Source organism: Colossoma macropomum, unplaced genomic scaffold (assembly GCF_904425465.1).
Source record: "Colossoma macropomum unplaced genomic scaffold, Colossoma_macropomum, whole genome shotgun sequence".
Classification (NCBI taxonomy): Eukaryota; Metazoa; Chordata; class Actinopteri; order Characiformes; family Serrasalmidae; genus Colossoma; species Colossoma macropomum.
In genome coordinates, this window is record NW_023494798.1 from 5,260,393 (window position 1) to 5,283,365 (window position 22,973).

Sequence of the window (22,973 nt, forward strand, 5' to 3'; positions counted from 1 at the left end):
ATTGTTAACCCTATCATTGTCTTTAAATATGGATAATGTTACTGTAAAGTGAGGAAAATGAGTTTGTTGCCCTGAGAAGCATGGCTGAAACCCCTTCTTCTTCCAATCTAACGCCCTATAAAATTCCTCACCTTCCGTTCTTGTGATGAACGTGTTCAGAATTCTCACCACCACCTCATTTCCTCCCTGTTCCTCAGTTATGCATCACTCCTACTACAGCTATGAGGGAGCATCCAGCCTTCTAGCTACAGGCAGAAGCTGCCCAGAAGTCCAGCCCAAGTTCTCAGAGTTCTCCTCTTCCCTCATACTACCACCACATGTTGAAGGCACAGTCTGAACTCACAAAAGTTCAGTTAACCATGGCTGCATTTTCGAAGCTCTGAAGCTGAAACAGGCAAAGAGACGGTGAAACACAGTGGGGGGATTAACTCAACATGGATGATAATACTGATTGGGAATGTGGGATTCTGGTGGAAACAGGGTGAAATGAAGATATGGTGGGTGTAGAGACAGGAGTGGGTGGAGCCTGGCCACAGGAGCTATGATAGTCACAACCTGGGTGTCAGACTGGTTTCCTTCCAGGCCGCAGCTCCGCAGATATTAATGTTTTCTCACTTCTAACACTCTGAATTCAACTCACAAAGGCCTTGCTAATTAGCTAATGAGTTGAATCCAACATTTTAAATGAGAAACAACCAAAGTTCGACAATCATGATCTAAATAAACAGACTAAATTTGCAATAGCCAGCTACAGACATTATAGTATATAGTCTGAAAATATGAATATAAAGTCGACTATATGTTCGTATAAGCAAGCCAGCTGACGCAACTAGACCTCATCGAGTCCACTCCCAAACCTGTTAGAGTGTTAGTGCTGGAGTCAGATTTGGGGTCAATGTTTGAGTGAGTGTTGGAGTGCTGTACGCTTCCAGCAGGGCGGCGCTGCTACTTTGACGTCATCAGCCGTGCAGCTCTAATCGACACAGACACTAATCCAGCTCCTCCACAAAGCCCTTCTGCTGAGAGAGAGAGAGAGTGAGAGAGAGAGGGAGAGAGAGAGAGAGAGCAACAGAGGGGAGGGGCTGAGAGAGAGAGAGGGATGAATGGAAAAAAGAGTGTCAGAGGTTGTTAGCTTGAGGAAGTGCAGACCGGTATTCTTCTTCGTGACATTATTCTAGAATACCGTGGACGCATCAATTGCTGTCCTCACCTCCAGCCGCTGATCCTCCTGCTGACCCCCCTGCGGCACTCGTTCAGCCTCATCCAGGCCGTTCCAGCCCACCAAGCCCCCCGCTGCTGGCCCGGGCAGCGCCCTGGAGAGCCAGAGCCCCTCGCTGGGGCCTGTAGAAGGGGAGAGCTGTGAGAGCTGCCCCCCTCTGGCCCCAATCTTCATACCCTGCATGGAGCACTGCAACAGTCCAGGGGACGCATGCTGCATCTCCACGGATGGGTAGGAGACTTCTGCTGAGCTTTGAGAGTGAGAGAGAGAGAGAGAGAGAGAGAGAGAGAGAGAGAGGTTAATATATTAAATATTTGGAATGTTAATAATTTTGTTACTTTTTGTGGATGTATGGGGGATCGATTGTGCAACACACTACAGCAGAGGTGTGAAGAGCCTCAGCAGTGTTGGGAACTTAACTCCCAAAGCCCACTTGAATTGTAGTAGCGGTAGTTGTGCGCTTTCATTAGTGCTTGGCAGTCAAGGACTAAATTCAGACATTAATTTGCTGTTAAAAAAATAGAAAAGACATAAAACACTTTAAAACAACCAAGCTGTACAAATACTCGGTGAACCAGCTCAGATAATCCAAATATGTTACAATACTCTTACCCTGGTTTTAGTAATTTGACCATTTTACATTTTACAGGGAAGTAAAATGTAAAAATTGTACATAAAAAGGAATTTACTTTAATTCCTAGAACTTAACAGTTAACTTTAATGTTAAACTTAAATGTGGAGAAATCCTTAATGGTGCTTTAAGCCAGTCTTTTCATGAACTTGTCACAGCCATACATATCATTATGTAACAATAAATAATGCAGACATTTACACACTGTAAGTAACCTGAGTACCACCTCTGCGATAAATGCTAATTTCTGCTATACTTCTAATGTTACATTAGCACTAAGCTAATGTGGTGTACATTCACCTACCACACACGGTTTCAGGCCAGCTCTACTTAAACACTGACATTTGAAGGATAATTGAAGCTTAACAGGCTTTAAAGTGGCATATTTTTTATTTTGTGTATATATGGACTCGCCTGTTAGGCTGTCAGACCAGCTGTTCAATCTAGGCATACACTTAATTTTGCCTCATATTCATGCCATTTGTTACTACAAACATATTCATGAGCTCCTGCTGGTGTGGGTTTCCTCCCTTTCAATGACACACACGAAAGCTGTGCTAATAGTGGTCCCTTGTGGAGAATGTCCAGTCTGCTAAAGGTGGTTTATAATGGCCAGCTGATGCCCTTGTTTATGATTTAAATTGCAAACTCATAACTAAGCCAATTCATCAAGAGCATAAATTTATGTTTATGGCATTTGGCAGACACCCTTATCCCGGCCGACATGCAATTTACATAGGTAGGTGAAGGTAGCATTAGGAGTCTTGCCCAAGGATTATTAGTATAGCATAGGGTGGCAGTGGATCTAATGCCAGTCTACAGCATAGAGGACAGAGGGGTTACCCACTACACTGAACCAACCACTTTAATTTATATCTATTAGGTATTTTAATCAAGTTATCATGGCAACTCAGTCTTATTAAAGTTGAAATAAATCAGTACCATGATAAACTGATGAGAAGATGATAATTAGGTGACTTTTGCTTCACAGTGTCCTATAGTTGTAGCATTTACAGGCAAACCTATTAGCTGAGGTATGTATGAGGGCACACATAGCATGTGTATGTGCTGATTAATGACTTACCGGCTCAATTAACTGAAACCTAAGTAAATGTGTAGCATTGTTAGCTTAAACTGAACCCAAAATTAGCTTGCTAATCCACAAACCCAGCTTTGTAGTTTACCACTCTGCTCTGCATAATCACAGAAAATCTGATCATTACATTAGCTCGTGCCTACTGTCGCATCATATTGGACCATTTGGGGACCTAGGATGGCTATGCAGTGTGTTTACATACATTAGATATCCAAAAGTATCCATACACCTCTTTTAATCAGTACATTCAGCTATATTAGGGGGAACTCACTGCTGACACAGGTGCACACACAGTTTTCCTAGAATGAGATGCTCTGGAGCAGCAGCACATGAGCCTAAACTCACTGTACCCAGTGCCAAGCATCACTGGCCTGTGAAGCAGTTCCCTGGAGTGATGATTCAAATAGCTTTGGAACGAGTTGGAGATCCAGAACTAGTCATCCGACATCAGCACCTGACCTTACTAATGTTCTTGTGGCTAAAAGCATTCAAATCCTCACAGCAGTGTCCCAACATCTGTTACCGCAGCCATGCAGGACGAACTCCCTATTAATAACCAGAAGAAGCGTTGGATGAGCAGGTGTCTGCAAACATCTCGACAAAATTTGCTAAAATGTTCTCAAAATTTGCTAAAATTGAAACAAAATCATTCAGAGTGGTTTGATGCAAAAAGCTGTGCTCTAGGGAAACTATTCAGAATAGTTCACAGTGGTGGTGATAGGAACCAGACATCTAATACCTCTAAAAGCTACGTCAAAGAAAACTACTCTATTAAATAGTCATGAATGTGCTGCCTAAAGCCTGAAATATTGTTTTATAATAGCTTTTGTCAAGAGGTTTTGGCCAAAAATATATGTTTTTAAAATACATGCAGGGCATTGTGCTGTTAACAACATCACATATAAAAACATGGGTGGTAAACATGGTTACTTTTGCATTGGAGACATCTTGACCTCTGGTTTGTATCATAACCACTGTAAAGAAATAGAGTCTTTACAAACCATTTTGCAGTGGTGGACAGTAACAAAGTAAATGTAATTTGTTTCTGTACTTAAGTCGTTTTTTCGTGTATCTGTACTTTACTGAAGTTTTACCATTTTGAGTGACTTTTTACTTTCACTCCACCACATTTCAAAGTCAAATATCTCACTTTTTACTCCACTACATTATGAGAAATCTGCCGCTCCTTTTGGTTTATGTGTGTTTAAAAATGTAACGCCAAAATGAAAGAAGCGCAAAGCAAGAACACCAATCAGGGCACAGCGCACACTTTGTTTTGAGCTTGTTTTGACCTGTTGGTCATACCAACCCAGTGCAAGCATAAGGTTCAGTTCAGTGCAGCAGCGTAAAATTTTGGGAGAGTCTATTCAACATAAATGATGAACTAACCTAACTTTGTGTAAACAGACCACAATATAGAAATATGTACACATATGCAGTTGTGACTGACGTGTCTTTATTCTGAATTTATACAAACACTATTTCATTTTATAGTAGATTTGTTTATTATGTTTATGAACAGAGACCTACAGATTCAGTTTAGTAAAGGAAACTCATTTGTGAATCTGAGATTAAAGATTTTATTAAACTTAAACTTGTAACTAAGTTGCAAATAAATCTTAAACTGAAACTTTGCTTGTTTGTAAAGTGATTTCAGAGCCACTCAGTTCTACCTAATGTAAACTGTTTGCCTTCAGTGTTTTGTGTTTATGATAATTTTAATAGACATCAGCGTCACTAATTAATGACTCTATTAAAAGACTGGTTTACCAAGAGAGACACTGGAGTATTTTCACCTAAAATGAGTTGATAAAGAGTCTTGTTACAAAAATGCTAATAGGACATTAAAGTCATAATTAATATTGTAGTACTTTTACTTTCGATACTTAAGTACATTTGAAGGCAAATACTTTAGTACTTTTACTCAAGTGGAGGTCTAAAGGGAGGAACTTCTACTTTTACTGGAGTAATATTTTACCTTGGGTATCTCTACTTTAACTCAAGTACATGATTTGTGTACTTCGTCCATAACTGCCATTTTGCATTAAACTACTCTGAATGACTGTTGAGCAATGTATTAAGCATTAAATTTTGAGAATTTGGTGGAATTCTCCATCAAGTAACCTCAAATGGACTGAAACTGTATGGCTTTCTGTTATCTATAGAAAAGACTAAATGGGCTACTATTACCGTTTTTAGTTTACAAAAATTATAGCAGTGTGTCACCTAGAATGACAAAAACGAATCCATAAAAAAACGCTGGAATCATAGGGACCCTACAGTGTCAAAAGGTTCATGTTTTCCATCATCCTGGTTATTCCTGCCCTCTTAAAGATCTAAACACATGACCATGCTTACCCACTCAATCACTCACCGACACACCTCAGCGTCCTCAATCCTCACGTTAGTGAGTGAGGAGTGTGTGCATCCGTGGGCCTGTGCACTGGAGACGGAGAGCAGCGCGGTGAGCTCGTTAATGACTTTAGCAGCGACAGCAGGACAGCAGGAGGGCCAGGCTGGATTACCGAGTGCTCTGCTTCATCACTGGCGTCACACGGCCCTGGGGGGATCTGTCACAGATGCAGGTGACACACATAGAATGTAATGGCGAGTAGGCAGAGATTTTCATGGTGTTATATTTAGTATTGAAGGTGATACTCATAGGAGTTGTTTACATACATCAAGGTTTTGTATTATTTATACATTTCAAAATAGCCTGAGAGTTTTATTTTGGCCTAAAAATGAGTGCATACTTTATTAATAATTGATAACATTTTTCATACTTTAAAGAGAATTTCCACTGTATGATGGAGGGTCTTTGATCCCTTATAAATGTCCCACTAATTAATCACCATGTCCCACTATAGCGGCATGTGTGCACTAGCCGGTTTAGTGGGACATGGTGATGTGACGGATGTGACCACTTGTTTTGAGGTAGCCCCACTGCTTGGACGTGGCCTCGGAGCTCAGAACTGTGTTATTTTTGCACGTTTGAGTTGAGTTTTGTTCCTGCTGAAAAAAGACAGCATAGACTAGCATGAATTCCATGCTAGGCTAAGCTGGTTTATGCTGATTTATGCTTGTTTAGCTGGTCACCAAGCACAGTGGTACTGATTGACCAGCATACCAGCATCCACACACTGGTTTTGCTGGTGACCAGCTGTTCTGGTCTGTGCTGGTCGTAGGGGTTAGCGACAAGCTGGCCAGCTAATGTTAGTGTGTGATAGCTTTAATGTTCATGATGGACAAAAGCAGTGAAGTTTATAAGATGACTGTTTAATGATTTAAAAGTAGGGAGGTGGTGTTTTATTACTGTTGATGTGTGGGCAGCTATTTTGACTTGACATCCTGGGTGGTCACAAGCAAAACTAACATATGTTTTGGATGCTGATATGCTGGTCAACCAGCATGATCTTGCAGTACAAAATGGATTTCACTATAGTTTTCCTGTTTTCCAGCTTTCAAAATCAGAGAGCTTCTATAAATAGTATTAAACCTGCTGACTGATGTCTGGTAACACTGGTAGTTGAAACTAACGACAATTCGGCGAACATTTTACTCTTCCAGACGAAGGTGAAGTTGACCAGCCACACTAGTCACCAGCAAAACCTGCATATGTTGTATTTTGATGCTGGTATGCTGGTCAACCAGCATGAACATGCTGGGGTGACCAGCTAAATCAGACCCAGACCAGCACTAGACCAACTTAGGCCAGCATGGAATGCTTGCTGGCCTGTTTTTTCAGCTCTGATATCTCCAGTAAGAGCACCAGAGTGTAAAGTAGGACAGCATGTTGATGTTTGATTGGTATTTTTGTAATTATTACTTTGTAGAGAGTTAAACATGAGCTGACATGAGCTAGTTAAAAAGCTAAAGCTATTAGCATTTGTGCTAGCAGCCCCAGAATGAGTCTTTTTACTCATATTTTCATATTTGACATAGAAAAACTGAAGCTTTGTCTGATTCCACACATGACTCTGTGTAAATGTAGACATTTGTGAGTTTGTGTGTGCATAACAGAGCAGCAGCTAAGTTATATTGTTTCATCTCAGCCACGAAGGTAAGCTAACTGGCAAGCGAGGTAGCTAATTAGCCAAACTAGATGCTTTAGAGTGGCATAAAGTTACCAAAAAGACAGTAAATTGTTAAAAATTGTTATTGTAAATGCTTAATAAATCATCCCCTTGGACGATTTATTAAGCTTTTATAAAAGACCTCATACCTGCTACACTTACTTGCTAGCGCAGATTATTACACTAGCTGGTTTCTCTCTAATCTAAAGGAAACTCAAACTAGTTCCAACCTAAAATTAATCTTTGCACTGGACAAAATATTTAGCACTGACCTTTATATGTCATCTATCAATCAATACTTTTTTATAAAAGAAAAAGGTGATTTGTCCTACAACAAGAAATAAATGTCATATTACATAAATGAATAATAAAATAAATGTCATAAAAATGTCACAGAAAGCATTCAATTTAATGTTCTGACACACAGACACTCACTCATTTTACATTTTAAAACAAATTACGAGTACAAACTGTTCGTGTTCTTAAAAAATCATTGCTTCTTTTCGTGTTCTGCCAGATAGAACCTTATGATTCCAAGAACAAAGGGAGTTCTTAGGACTAGAAGGTTCTATCTGCCTTTCACCTGTTCCAAAAAAACAATTTACAAATTTGATAGCATTTTGATATTGTACATTTAGAAAACTTAGGGTGTCTGTCATTTGTTTGTAGGATATGTTCCACATATCAGTTCTGCAATTTGGAATGCAGAATCTTTGAAGCTCGGTATCTCAAAACTGTTTAGAACACAGATAGAACCTTATAATGCCAAGAGGATGAAATATTAATCATAAAAGTCATAATTATTGTTGTAAAACTGTTATTGTTATCAATTATCAGTTTAAAAAAGCTTTCTGTTTATCCTAATATGTTAAATTAGTATAAAATCTACCTGCGTGATCTACCCGGGATGAAGTTCTTTGCTGTTGTTATTGTTATTGTTATTATATGTTATTGTTTTTTGAAAAAAATATGCTCATTTTGAATTTGATGCCAACAACATGTTCCAAAAAAGTTGGGACGGGGGCCTGTTTACCACTGTGTCTCATCACCTCTCCTTTTAACAACACTCTGTAAGCGTTTGGGAACTGAGGAGACACTGCTGTAGTTTAGAAAGTGAAATGTTTTGCTGTTCTTGTTTGATATAGGATTTCAGCTGCACATCATTTCGGGGTCTCCTTTGTTGTATTTTTCATTTCATAATGCACAAAATGTTTTCAGTGGAGACAGGTCTGGACTGCAGGCAGGCCAGTTTAACACCCGGACTCTTTTAATACAGAGCAATGCTGTTGTAATACATGCAGAATGGGGTTTTACATTGTCCTGCTGAAATAATCAAGGCCTTCCCTGAAAAAGACGTCGCCTGGATGGCAGCATATGTTGCCAAAACACGTATATATCGCTCAGCATTAATGGTGCCTTCACAGATGTTGCTGTTGTGCGGTAATGCTGGTTTGTCCGACAGCTTAAAGCTATATAGGCCAGACGTAAAGCATTATATCTTACCGCACTCGATCAAATGATATAAATGAAATGTGTATATGAAATATGTGCCAAGCATGTTCCCAGGTGTGCGCCACGGTACCGTGGCTGTAATATAGACTCCACTGTTTACTGCCAAGAGAAGCTGAAGCAAATTGTTTAGCGAATTTAGCATTGGTTCTGCGAATCGGAGGAGACCTGACCACTTCCTTCTGAATCTTGATCGTTATCTGCTTTGCCCTCGCTGAAATGAACACTGGAAACTTGGTGATAATATTTTATCAGCAGCATATTTTGATTACCATTACTTCTAGAGAATTATTTACTGAACGGTGATATGTAGGTGGAGAAAGATGTTTCCACTGACACTGCGGTTAAGCTAGAGGTAGCAGTTAGGGTTGTGGTTGTGAAAAAGATTCATCGAAAAAGTACATATTGGTGGCTTCACTTTATTAAAGTTTTTTTTTAAGATTAATGTTTTAAACAACATTTTATATGAAATATACACCGATCAGGCATAACATTATAACCACCTCCTTGTTTCTTGTGCTGCTGGAGTTTTTAAACACTGTGTCCACTCACTGTCCACTCTATTAGACACTCTACTCAGTCCACCTTGTAGATGTAAAGTCAGAGACGATAGCTCATCTGCTGCTGCAGTTTGTGTTGGTCATCCTCTAGTCCCTCATCAGTGGTCACAGGACGCTGCCCACAGGACGCTGTTGGCTGGATATTTTTGGTTGGTGGACTATTCTCAGTCCAGCAGTGACACTGAGGGGTTTAAAAACTCCAGCAGCACTGCTGTGTCTGATCCACTCAGACCAGTGCAACACACACACATGCAGTGCTGAGAATGATCCACCACCCAAATAGTACCTGCTCTGTGAGGGTCCATGGGGGTCCTGACCACTGAAGAACAGGGTCAAAAGGGGGCTAACAAAGTATGCAGAGAAACAGATGGACTACAGTCTGTAACTGTAGAACTACAAAGTGCACTTATATAGTAAGTGGAGCTGATAAAATGGACAATGAGTGTAGAAACAAGGAGGTGGTCATAAATAGACTAATTAAAATAGTCCACAAAAAAACAAACTTGTTATGTTTACACGTCTTATAGTTAAGAATATTTTCTCCTTCTTTTATAAAGGTTTAGATCCTTTTAAGGCCACCTAGGTGATGATTTCTGGTATAAAGAATGCATCTGTAATCTTTAGTTCATTTTCAATGTAATCCTTATGCTTGTTGTATAAACAGTATTATATTGATGCTCTTATTTGATTAAGATTTAGTTGGAAACAAAAGGAATAACATCTGGAAATGCCAAACAGAAAATTGTCCAATCAGCATTTTTTCCTGAGATATCCAAGTAGATACAGCCAAGCGAGCTCTTCCATTGGTTAGGCCTTCAGGAGCTAGAAAGAAGGCCTAATGTGTCAGATTTAGAAACAGTAATAATCCCAGGGTTGTTACATACTAAGGCTTGTTATTCAAAAACAATAGTGACTTCAATGCAAACTGGCTAAGCTGTTCTTAGGTTATTATTGAAATGTGACATAAAACTATGGATTAACGCTTCAAAACTGTCAAATTACAATATCAGCTACTCAAACTGTGGGCTGCTACTGCTAAAGCAGCTTACCCACCACATTTGGCAAAGCCTGCTGTTAGCTTTCATGTAACAATATTCATATCCTGACTCCTTAACCTTTTCAACTCCTCCAAAATGCACTGCGTCATATTCTTCATAACTTTCATATTTCCTAAGCTACATTCAAAAGGTGGGGGTCATATGAGGCTGTAACTGTCTTCTTTCCAGTCAAATAGATGGGTGATGTAATTTTAAATCCTTATAATAAAAGAAGCTGAACTCAATTTGTTTTGTCTGCTGAAAGTTGGACCATTTTTCCCACAAATCTGGGCTATAAACTATAAACAGATGGCGTCTCTTCAGTGATCTGCTCTGTAAAAATCATTTTTATAAAATAATACAAAGAGTGTCTTAGATTTTTGGCCTTCAGCAGTAAATTATAAGCATATAGCAATATGTGTATCATAAAACACATGTTCTGTTAATTTGGGGGGAACTTTACACACAAAAAAATAACAAATTTACATTTATTTAATGCAGTTACTGAATAATTTGCTTTACGATTTGGTCATGTAAATTCAGATGGAAAAACCAAAATATACCCTGGTCAATAAGAGGTTAACAACTTTGTAAATCAGTGGATCCAGTGATATTTGGAATGAAAATGTATGTATAGGAAAACATATCAGCTTTGGAACATGTTCATTTTATGGTGGGATGCATTAGCAGTGATTTTTTTGATAAATTAAGTCATTCAGAATGACTTCAGATGTCTATTTTATGAGAAATCATCTTTCTGGGCCTTTTGGAAGTCTTAGATATGTTGCTGACTGTGAGGTGTAACCTAGGCTCTATGCCAGGACTCTTTAGTCAAAGTCACTGTAAAACTGCAACATGGAAGGTAAAATATACTTTGACAAGCTACAAATAAAACACATATAATGTATTTTACAAGCTTCAAATTTCTGTGTGGCCAAAAATGTGCATGAGTGCTAGCTTGGTGCTAACATACCATTGGAAATTACATAGAGGTGATAGCAAAAATCTGAATTCTTGTATAAATTTCTTTTTTTTTCTCATTTTTTTGGCCAAGTTTTCAGCTTTATCTCCTGTACTGAAGGCTTTGCTCTTATAATCACAGTTAACCACTGTATAACACCATATACTGTGATATTTCTGGGGTTAACATTCTGTTTTAAGCTGTTTTTTCTTTAGATATATTTAAGTAGTGCCTGGCTTGCACCACCACTGTCACTTTGAACAGTGGATCGTGTTTCTTATGATCATGCTTGTTGCTCCTGGTCAGTTTGGAGCCTTTCGCTGAGTGTCTTAACTCTCGGGCTTCCATTAAGGGGTCCACACTTTGCAGGCCGGACATGAACGTCCTTGCAGCTTGGGAACAGCTTGCTTCCTGAAAGCTAAAAATAAACAGCCTGAGAGCTTCGAAATGTCAATTTCACTTCATAAGTTTCCTGAGATTGAGCGATGTGGCCTGCAAATTTTCCCCCTCTCAAGAGTTCACCTATCATTTCACCACTGTCTCATGTCACATAGCTCTTAGCGGCCTGGGTGAAACTCCCGTGGGTGCAGCATATACTGCATCTGAAGGTTTTGTTTGTCAGACGGCTCTTCAGGCCTTCGTAATCCCTGCACAGCTCCTCTGGAGGACATAAATAGATTTGAAACAGGACAAAAAAAATAACCTCAAACTCCCCCCACCCCCCATCCCCACTGGCTTTTTTCCACTACTCATCCACAGAACATGATGCGCGATTAATCTTTTCAGGCAATGTCAGCCAATTTTAAGTATTTTCAGTGCCTGTCTGTCATGCTGCCTTCGAAAGATGCCAGACTGCTGAAGCCTGAAGAGATTCGTTTCTGAGAAATATTAGAATCTTGAAGGTTGAATCGTGAGCTCGTCTTTGAAGGTCGCTCCAAGTCCTCAGGCCACAGTGGGAAAATGAGAGACACAAACAAAGCAAAATCCTAGTTTGCATTTAGCTACTCAAGGTTCAGTCCGGCTAGGATTTCAATGGTCATTTTTAGCTTATCTACAAATGTTGAAATCATTAGGAACTCAGGATTTGGGTTTTGATTCATATTTGATGTAGGGTTAGAAGTGGTGTTAGGTTTAAGGTTTGGATTTGAGCCAAGGTTGGTGTTGCATGTTGGTTTTGGGTTCAGGTTAAAGAAGAATTGAGTCAAACAGCACTAAAAAAGGGTCAAATTGATATTTAATGAATCTTTCAGTACATGGTTCGCTTTCTAGAAGGGATTTGTGAAAATTCATAGAGCCTCTGAGCCAGGAACTAATTATAAACCGTTATTTTTAAGTACCAACTTAAGCAGAAGTATAAAAGTAAGTAGGGCAACAAATCTACAGAAGTACTGAGTAGCTTGCAATATTGGACTGCAGTGAAACTTGGGAACTCTCAGCATGGGAACTGAAATCTTTCACACCCTAATTTTCTGTTTTTTTGGGAACTTTTGGCCTTAAATACAATGTGAAAGCTCAAATGTGAGAGCTGCAACCAATCACAAAGGGCTGTTAATGAAATGCAAATGAAATGAAATGATGAAAATGCAACTTGTATCTAAATTTTAATGTACATTTTTCAATGTTAAATATAAATTTCTTTCCTCGCAAATAAAGAGAACATACAAAATAAAAGTATTAGCTTTGGAAAATGCTATAAGAATGTACAAACCAACAAAATACACTACAGTAAATGTACATAGCTACTACACATCTCTAGTGTTAGGTTTAGGGTTTGGATTAGAACCAAGATTAACATTAGGTTTAGGTTCAGAGGTTAGAATTAAGGTTTACTTGAGTGTAAATTAGCCCTCTTTAAAGTCCAGGGCCTGCCGGCAGGTCCAAGGTTTTATTGCACCCCTCTATAACTTAAGAATTGCTCAACTAGTTTACATTGGAGTCCCTGTAGTCACTGAATAATAAGCCTGGAATTGTGAGGAGTTAATGGCAAAGTGAGCATCTCCAAAACATCTACAGTGAACCATCAAAATACCCAGTGAATAAATGGGGAAATAAACCTCACTTGTTTTGTTTTTCTCTCGTCGGAGATGAAACTCAACGCACCACACAGTCTGTCTGTAATGAACAATGACTATGGGAGGTGTGTGATCCATTTTGATATGATCAGTCCCTGGTCGAGTGTTAGAAGCGACATAATCCAGCCTCCCAAGCTCAGGAGAGTCATGCAAACAGATTAGACTCAGGTCAGCCGGGACTGCTTAGGCCAACTTAAGCCTTCAGTGTATCTCCCTGACCAATGACAGCCCTTATTCTTGTCTCATTGAGGCTGATGGACAGAGAGTGCAGCCAACTGGGGGGGTTTGTGTGAGAAGAGGGTGGAATTTGTTTATTATATGTCGTCTCGTTCAGTATAGACTTAGCTCCTTAAACTGCAGGTCCATGTGTGGGCCCACACTTCAATTCCCCACCCCATTATTATATTATTATTATGTTATATTATTATAACTATATAACTATATTGCATATTAATTACTGGAGCTGTCATTATCAGCAATTGGAAAAAAAAGCTTTTAAACAAGGAAACTTTAGAAAGACTTTTTAAAAAATTATATAATGATAACTACGAAAAAGTAAAACATTACACCATAAAATAGTGCATGTTCTGTTTTTTACTGAGAGCAGAAGCGGAGCTTAAAATGTGCATTATCAGTTTAATCAACCATAAAATTGAGTTTGACTAATCGTGACAGCTCTAGCAGTTACACAATAATTAAAAGTATTTAATAAATAGTAAGTCTTAAGATTAATGACTGGATAATCTGTAAATTGAGATGTAAATAAGAATGCCTAAGTGCTGGTGTATCGGTGAATAGGCCTGTCACTGCACCTCTGAATCAGCATCATAGACAATGCACACCGCATCCACAACTCAAACAGACTCACTCTGATCTTACTGTAACTTCAATCTAGCAAATCTGTACATGCACATATAGATTGATATTTTGTACATCTTCTATCCATATCTTGTATAATCTGGAATAGATATAAATAAATATTCTATCCCCTGCCTATCTCATTTATCCTCTTCAGACTCACAAATTGCACATATGGAAACGTGTACAACTGTACATATCATAGCTTTTATTTCATAACTTTAACTACTGTTATATATATATATATATATATATATATATATATATATATATATATATATATATATATTTTTTTTTTTCAGCCATAATTTGAAAATGCCTGTTGTCCTTTACATTTTGTGTACATTTCATGCTGAATGGACCTAATGAAACGGCCCAAAATGACTTGGAAAAATGTCTGGTTCCATTGACTTACATTAAAAGTAAAGTGGGTTTTTTCCCTTCTTCTGTAAAGTTATATATATTTGTATTTTTTAAAGTATAATTAATTAAATATAATTTTGCATTTAAATACTAGATAAAGGTTTTCACTCACATTTGCACATGTAAATGTGATTGATTTCAGGTGATTTCACCTGCAAAGTTCAGTCATAGAAGTCAGTTGCATTTTCTGCTTTTCATGATCCAAATAACCCCAGACACGTTCCGTGAGGTCTGGACTCTGGGGTGGTCAGTCCATTGTTCCAAGTGCGCCGGGAGCTTCTTTGTTTGATTTGCAAATTTTCTTCTTTTTGTCTGTTTCCTTTTCTCAGTGAGGGCTTTTTAACAGCTACACATCCTTTCAGACCCACAGTGCTGAGTCGTCTTCTCACAGTGGAAGGATGGACAGAAACACCTGTGGATGTTTTCAGATCTGAAGCAGCTTGATTTTCTCCTCTCTCTCAGAGATGAAACTTTAAGTGCTGTTTATCTGATAGGGACAGTGTTGGTGGTCTATCAGGTCTTGCAGGTGATTGTTAGGAGGGCCAGTTTCTCTGTATCTTATCATAATTTTGAGAATTGAAAGAAGGGTAAAATAAAAGAAGGGTGGTCTCCGACTTTTCCAAAATGCTGTGGGTTTCAAGTCATGCATTTTGTAACATTATACTATATTTTGTCAATAAAATACTTTAAAAAATATAATTGTGAAATGGATTTGGAAGGCCAAATCCTTCATCCTCAAGGGCCGAATTAGGGCCTAAAGGTCATACTGGACAGTCCTGTACTAAACAGTCCGCTCTAAACATTTCAGCTCAGTCTGTTTTGTTGCGCAAAGAGAAATTAAGTGGAACGGGGGGTGTATATGGGGGGACAGAAGTGGGTCAGAACTGTGCAAGTAGATCAGAATGTGGAAAGAGGTGTAAAATGTGTGCATGTTGAACACAGAAGCACAGATGAAAACAGAGAACTGAAAACAGAAAATAAGCAAGAGAGGAGAGGGGATAGCAAGCATCTGTTGCACAAAGCGTCCTGTGTGTGATGTAACGGGCAAAATTCCAATTCAGTCATTACAGTATTAGCATAAAGAACACACGCTCTGTAAACGGCCCTGATTTCCTCCCCAAATCCGTCCTTTATTTATTTATTTACTTCCATTTTTGAAACAGATGTGTGGAGGACCTGAGGGCCCAGGATTCGGCCATGTATGAAATTCCGCTGCAGAGGAAGGGGGACAGACTGCCCTTTCAGGTGAGCTACACTGAGAAACCACATCACAGACTCACCCACAAAACACGAGCTTCCTGCCAGCTCGCTCCATCTCTCTGTGTAGAATTCGAGACATTTGTTGCATGAATTATAGGAAAGACTTTTAAAGTGGGCAAATAATATCAGTCAATATTATATTGTTTGTATAATGATCTATGATAGATGGTTTTACAGGCCACAGCTGAGCAAACCACATTTTCGAGATGTCTGGTTGTAGAAATGAAAAAAAAACTTTCGGTAACACTTTCTATGAATGTCACGTTTTTAAGCATCTATAAACACATTTATAACATGTTATAATGCCTTCATATGGCATTATAAACATGGTTATAAATATTTATAAAAATGAATTACACTGGATTACACTTTATAGCCATGTTTATTATACATTATGAATTGTTAATATAATGCATTATAAGTAGTGTCGATAACATGTTATACTGTCAGTGCCAAAGAAGTCAGTCCCAGCTTGGAGAGTGTAAAGTAAAGACAAATACCAAGCTAACGGTGGTGTACATTACCTTTCCCACATTGGGTAAAACACTGATGGCAGCTCTAGTTTAGACTCTGACATTTGAAGCCTGTAATGTGCTTTACTGTGAATGTTTTAGTGTTTCAGTAAATCCTTCAGTAAATACTTCAACTTGAAGCCTCACTCTTAACACTGGAGGAGGCTTTAGTACAGTACGCTTCACTTTACTTAGAGCAGACAAATACCACTTATGAGCTCTTATAATTTGTTATGAACAGTACTTACAATGCATTATATTAACAGCTCATAATGCATAATAAGCATGGCTATAACATGTAAGGCATTTTAATAAATATTTATATATAAATATTTATGTTTATGATGCCTTATGAATGCATTATAACATGTTATGAATGTGTTTATAGATGCTTACAAAGGTGACATTCATAGAAAGTGTTACCAAAACTTCTATTAATTATAAGGTTAAACGCTGCAATCTGATTGGCTAATGGAATCCTACACTCCTCCAAATGATTGGCTACCTAAAGCATGTAATTTTAATGGTTACTTTAACCATGTACTCTGATTGGGTATTTGAACATTCCCTCATAATTTGAAACATATTTTACCTCGTAATCCATTTTTAAAAATCTATCTACCTACCTACCTACCTATCCTGCCAGAAATGAAGGTTCTGTTCAGGTACATTTTTCATTCATCAAGGTAAAAACAAAGTAAATGTACCTTCAAATGCACAACGGTGGTTTTAGGGGCCAACTGTGTTGTCATGTGTGGTGAGTAATGAGGCTGAATGTAAGCACAAGCAAACTTTAACAAATTAGTAGAAACACTGAGTACAAAATAACAAACTACAAGGTTTTAAACTAAGACACACATTGAGCAAACAAAACACAGCGCAGGCACTGAACCACTACATGTCACACAGTGATGTGTAAAGTGTGTAGACTAGACAACCATGACTGAAACAAAGGCCTTAATATAGGCTACAAACAATAGGGAACACCTGGGAGAGGGAGGAGACAGGGACTACAACCAGGTGAGAATCCTAATACGGAAGGTGAGAAAGGGGCGGAGCAAAGGAAACAAAACAACAACAAAAGCACATGGCCACAACACAGGGGAAGAAACAGGAACATTCAGGGGAACAAAGGGGAAACCTTAAATACAATGTACTTTAAATACACGTTTTTCAGGGAAAAGGTGCTTATTTGTACCATTTCATAGCCTAAAGTTTCAAAACAGAACAATAAAATTCAAAGCAAGGTGTCAAGACAGGATGTATAGAGTCAACACAGTTTAATAAATATAAATGGATTACGGTACAATTATGTTGCCAAACTAAAGGTACTGAAGACCCTTGACCGTACCACCAAAGTGACAAGAGTGACAGTAGCTTTTTTCTGAGAGTGTATCTCTCTGTCTGTTTACAGTTGTATGCAAAAGTTAGTACACCCCTAGTCAAATTACAAGGACAAACTTGAATATGCAAATGTTAATGTAAAAATTCTATTTATTTTCTGTGTTTAAAGTATTAGAAGAAAAAAAAATTCTTGTAACCAGGGGTGCCCAAACTTTCACACACAACTGTATATACACCAATCAGCCATAACATTATGACCACCTCCTTGTTTCTACACTCATTGTCCATTTTATCAGCTCCACTTACTATATAGGTGCACTTTGTAGTTCTACAGTTACAGACCGTAGTCCATCTGTTTCTCTGCATACTTTGTTAGCCCCCTTTTACTCTGTTCTTCAGTGGTCAGGACCCCCATGGACCCTCACAGAGCAGGTACTATTTGGGTGGTGGATCATTCTCAGCACTGCAGTAACACTGACGTGGTGGTGGTGTGTTAGTGTGTGTTGTGCTGGTCTGAGTGGATCAGACACAGCAGTGCTGCTGGAGTTTTTAAACACTGTGTCCACTCACTGTCCACTCTATTAGACACTCCTTCTTGTCAGTCCACCTTGTAGATGTAAAGTCAGAGACGATAGCTCATCTGCTGCTGCACAGTTTGTGTTGGTCATCCTCTAGTCCTTCATCAGTGGTCACAGGACGCTTCCCACAGGACGCTGTTGGCTGGATATTTTTGGTTGGTGGACTATTCTCAGTCCAGCATTGATGATGAGGTGTTTAAAAACTCCAGCAGCACTGTGTAAACCTTTTATCCATCTGTTCATCCATCTCTATCCCGTTCTTCTCTCCCTCTCTGCAGATCTTTCCAGACCCTGTGGAGGCTGTGCTGGGTCCAGACAGCTCTCTGACCTGTGTGGAGCAGGGGAAGGAGCGGCTGCCCTCCATCGTGGTGGAGCCCACGGACGTGAGTGAGGTGGAGAGCGGCGAGCTGCGCTGGCCCCCGGAGCAGGACGACTACGAGGAGGACGAGGATCTGTTCCTGGAGCAGTGTATTCCACCTGCCAACATCGCAGACTGGGGGGAGGAGGAGGAGGAAGAGGAGTCCTCCATCATTATCAGCCAACAGCAGGGCACCTCACTGTTAGGTGGGATGAATTCACCATTCCACCTTCTGTGTTTTACTACAGAGCTTCATACGCAGGGGTGGCACCACATATCCAAAAATGATGGACCGGAAAACAAAGCCCAAAGTGTGCTAGTGGAACTGCAGATGACTGACTGACAAACGAGAGCTGAGCCACCGACTGACGAACGAAGACTACAGCATTACATTTAGCATATCTATAATATTATACTGGTATAGTATATTATTATATACCATGTTCCAATAAAACTATTCATAAACAGTCACATTGTAATGGAGGAGGAGACAGTTAATTGGTTAATTAACAGGATACACTCTTAAAAAAGATGGTTCTTCAAGGGTTCTTTAGTCAAGAAAATGGTTCTATATGGAGGCATAAACACTCAAAGAACCCTTTGCATGATTAACAGCTTCTTTGCATTGTGAACGTTCTTCAGATTGATGGTGAACGTGTTGCAGATGGTTCTACGTGGAATCCTTTGTTGAAAAGGCTTCTATATAGTACCGAAAGGGTTATGATGTCAGGTGTGTTACAATAGGGGAACCCTTTTTGGTGCTAGACAGAACCCTTTTTAAAAAGATTATACATAGAACCATTTACAGCACATTCATCATCAATTGAAGAAATCTTTCATAATGCAAAGAACCCTTCAATCATGCAAAGGGTTCTTTGAATGTTCATGGTTCTACATAGAACCATTTTGTTTACCAAAAAACCCTTGAAGAACCTTCATTTTAAGGTGTGTAGATACCTATTGGCTATTTTTTGCTCACTGTTTTTAGGATTTAACCCTTTTGTTTTCATGGAATAAGAGTGGTACTGTAATACTTTAAATAAGAGGGTTCTATATAGCACCAAAGCAGTTCCACTATTGTTATAAGCCAAAGAACCCTATTTTGGTACTGTATAGAACCCCTTTTGCTAAGAATGTGGCTCTTGATGCTGACCTTGGAATTTGTTTATGGGTAAAGTCCCATTTTTCAGTAAAAAAGAGCCAATCACCTGGCTGCTCCTGAGATTAATCAAAAATTGGTGGGGCATTGCCCCAGTACTTTGAAAAGTGGGTAGCCAAGTGTCTACTGACCCTGGTGGTTCTGGCAACCATCTTCATGTCCTTCCTACTGAAGAGTTTTAAAGTAGTCATTTGGTGAAAAATCAAATGCTTTAATGTATGTATTTAATGTTAACATATAATGGAAGCTTGTTAGCTACAGTAGCCCCATAGCTCCAGAACAAAACCTGGGCCTTGGTTGATCAACTACATTTGGGTGGAACATTCATGGAATCTTAAGTATCTTAACCTCTTATTCACCAGGGTATATTTTGGTTTTTCCATCTGAATTTACGTGGCCAATTATTCAGAAACTGCATAAAATAAATGTAAATTTTTATTTTATTTTATTTTATTTTTTTGTAAAACCTCCCCTCAAATTAACAGAAAGTGTTATGATCACACATATTGCTATATGCTTACGGTTTACTGCTGAAAGCCAAAAATCTTTGACGCTCTTTGTATTATTTTATAAAAATAATTTTTACAGAGCAGATCACTGAAGAGACGCCATCTGTTTATAGTTTATAGTCCAGATTCGTGGAAAAATGGGTCGACTTTGCAGTAGAAAAGTTCAGTTTCTTTTATTATAAAGTTTTAAAATTACATTACCCATCTATTTGACTGGAAACAAGACAGTTACAGCCTCATATGACACTCACCTTTTGAATGTAGCTTATGAAATATGAAAGTTATGAAGAGTATGACGAAGTGAGTTTTGGAACCACCGGTGAAAAGGTTGAATTAAGAAAATAAAAATTTCCAAAATTTCACTCTCATGGAATTAGAAGCCACAGTAGTTCTCCTGCTCTGTTTTCTTATCCAGTGGCCTCGATTTTCTTCTCTTATGTTCTCTATTCTTAAGCCATTCTTCTGTTTCTTCGTTACAGACCTTCAGTCTGATGACTTTAGAGATGAAACTCCCACTCTGCCTCCCGAGAGTGCTCCTCAACTCTCCCTCAACTGATCTTCTTTGGCTCCAACCATGATGAAACCTGGGAAATCCATTAGCGGCATCCCCAGCGGCATCAGAGAGACCCTGTTGGTCCAGACAGTTAAAGGACGTTCAGATGCTGGACTCGGCAACGTTTGACACTATGCAACGAATAGTGATGTCTTCAGTCTTTGAGAAAGAAGACTGAAGATGTCAGGCCAGTGCAGCTATCATGTGCTAGATCCTAGTACAGGGATTCATGCCTCGCAATAACTCCATTCAGCCTGGCAGTGGAGAGGATTTCTACAATCAACTCTGATTCACCCAGAAAACCACCATAGATGTCGCAGATTCAGAGTAGCTGGTGTAGACATAGCATAGGTGTTAGGTTGTATTTTGATTTAGCCCCCTCATCAGACAATGTTATTCCTATTTTTAACTATTTTTTAACATTCTTCACATGATCACTGTATTTGTTTTCTATGCAAATATTATGTAGAGGTCACAGACCAAAACTGACAAATTTAGAATAGTTCTCCTCTGCATATCATGGAAAACATGGAAAATGTTCCTTGTTTACTTGAAATAAACGAGTTGTAGTGTTGAAACTGCTGTTGTCAAAGTGTGCCATTCCATACAGTCCATATACGGAAACTAGGTTGCAAAAAAACAGACAATGTAATATAATTGTTTTTGTAATATCACAGCAATTCATTTACACATATCTGCTTATTTGGCCTACAGCAGTTCAGCTCCACCAATCACACTGAAGGATCTTTGAGCCCAAACAGCTCTTTGAATGAGGAATGATCAACCAATCAAGCCAGAGATCAATTACCTATCCTTACAGCACAGCAACAATATCAACCTGTTTAATTCTAAGGCTGCCACGGTAACACTTTCTATGAATGTCATGTTTATAAGCATACATAAACACATTTATATCATGTCATAATGCATTCATAAGACATTATAAACATGGTTATAAATATTTATAAAAATGAATTACACTGAATTACATTTTATAGCCATGTTTATTATACATTATGAATTGTTAATATGATGCATTATAAGTAGTGTTAATAACATGTTATACTGTCACTGCCAGAGAAGTCAGTCCCAGCTTGGAGAGCGTAAAGACAAATACAGAGTTTATTTACACCCTGAGATCTCCAGTATTTTATTTCCCACTGCTGGTGCTGTCAGGGCTCCATCTTCGGGGATTCAGTCCTGAATATTCAGACGCTCCAAACAGGCTGTCCAGCCTAGAATTACTGTTACAAAGTGCTTTTCTTAGCCAGCGTCTCACTTTAAGTGTTGCATTACATCACAGTGAACCAAGTACCCATCAGCCCCTCCCCTGAACCCCCTTTGACATCACACTGAGCATGAAGTCACTGGGAGTTGAGAGGAGAGGGAGAGGTGAGATAGTAGAGCGCTGTCATTGTAATTTGTTCCCTCACTGGTTCTAGTGTTAAGTTAGTGTCAAGCTAACGGTGGTGTACATTGACTTTCCCACATTGGGTAAAACACTGATGGCAGCTCTAGTTTAAACTCTGACATTTGAAGCCTGTAATGTGCTTTATTGTGAATGTTTTAGTGTTTCAATAAATCCTTCAGTAAATATTTCAACTTGAAGCCTCACTCTTAACACTGGAGGAGGCTTTAGTACAGTACGCTTCACTTTACTTAGAGCGGACAAATACGACTTATGAGCTCTTATAATTTGTTATCAACAGTACGTATAATGCATTATGTTAACAATTCATAATGCATTATAAGAATGGCTATAACGTAATGCATTTTTATAAATATTTATAACCATGTTTATGATGCCTTATGAATGCATTATAACTTGTTATGAATGTGTTTATAGATGCTTACAAAGTGTTACCGCTGCCATAACACTGTGATAACAGTTTGGCCAGTTTGATTTTAGAGCCATCCAATATTGGCATCATCAGATGTTGGCAAGAAAATATTAGGTTACACACACTTATCGAGCACTTTATTAGGAACACTGTACTAATACTGAGTAGGAAGTCCCTTTGCTCGCAAAACAGCTTCAATTGCTCGTGGCATGAATTCCACAAGATGTTGAAAACATTCATTTAAGATTCTGGTGCTTTTTCAGGTGCTCATACTGTGAACCTCCCATTCTACCACATCCCAAAGGTGTTCTATTGGATTCAGATGTGGTGACTGGGAAGGCCACTGAAGCACATTGAGCTGTGAGGTTCGTGAAACAAGTTTGAGATGACTTTTGCTTTGTAAAATGGGGCATTGTCATG

General features: G+C 38.8%; 1 protein-coding gene across 1 annotated transcript; it reads left to right on the forward strand.

Moving 5' to 3' along the window:
* Positions 1-1,368: 1,368 nt before the first annotated feature.
* lbhl (LBH regulator of WNT signaling pathway, like) lies at positions 1,369-21,284 on the forward strand. The gene is made up of 4 exons (XM_036585392.1): positions 1,369-1,450; positions 15,603-15,684; positions 18,412-18,697; positions 20,639-21,284. The coding sequence occupies exons 1-4, from the start codon at positions 1,401-1,403 to the stop codon at positions 20,713-20,715; spliced, it is 495 nt and encodes a 164-aa protein (XP_036441285.1). The 5' UTR covers positions 1,369-1,400; the 3' UTR covers positions 20,716-21,284.
* The last annotated feature ends 1,689 nt before the right edge of the window (positions 21,285-22,973 follow it).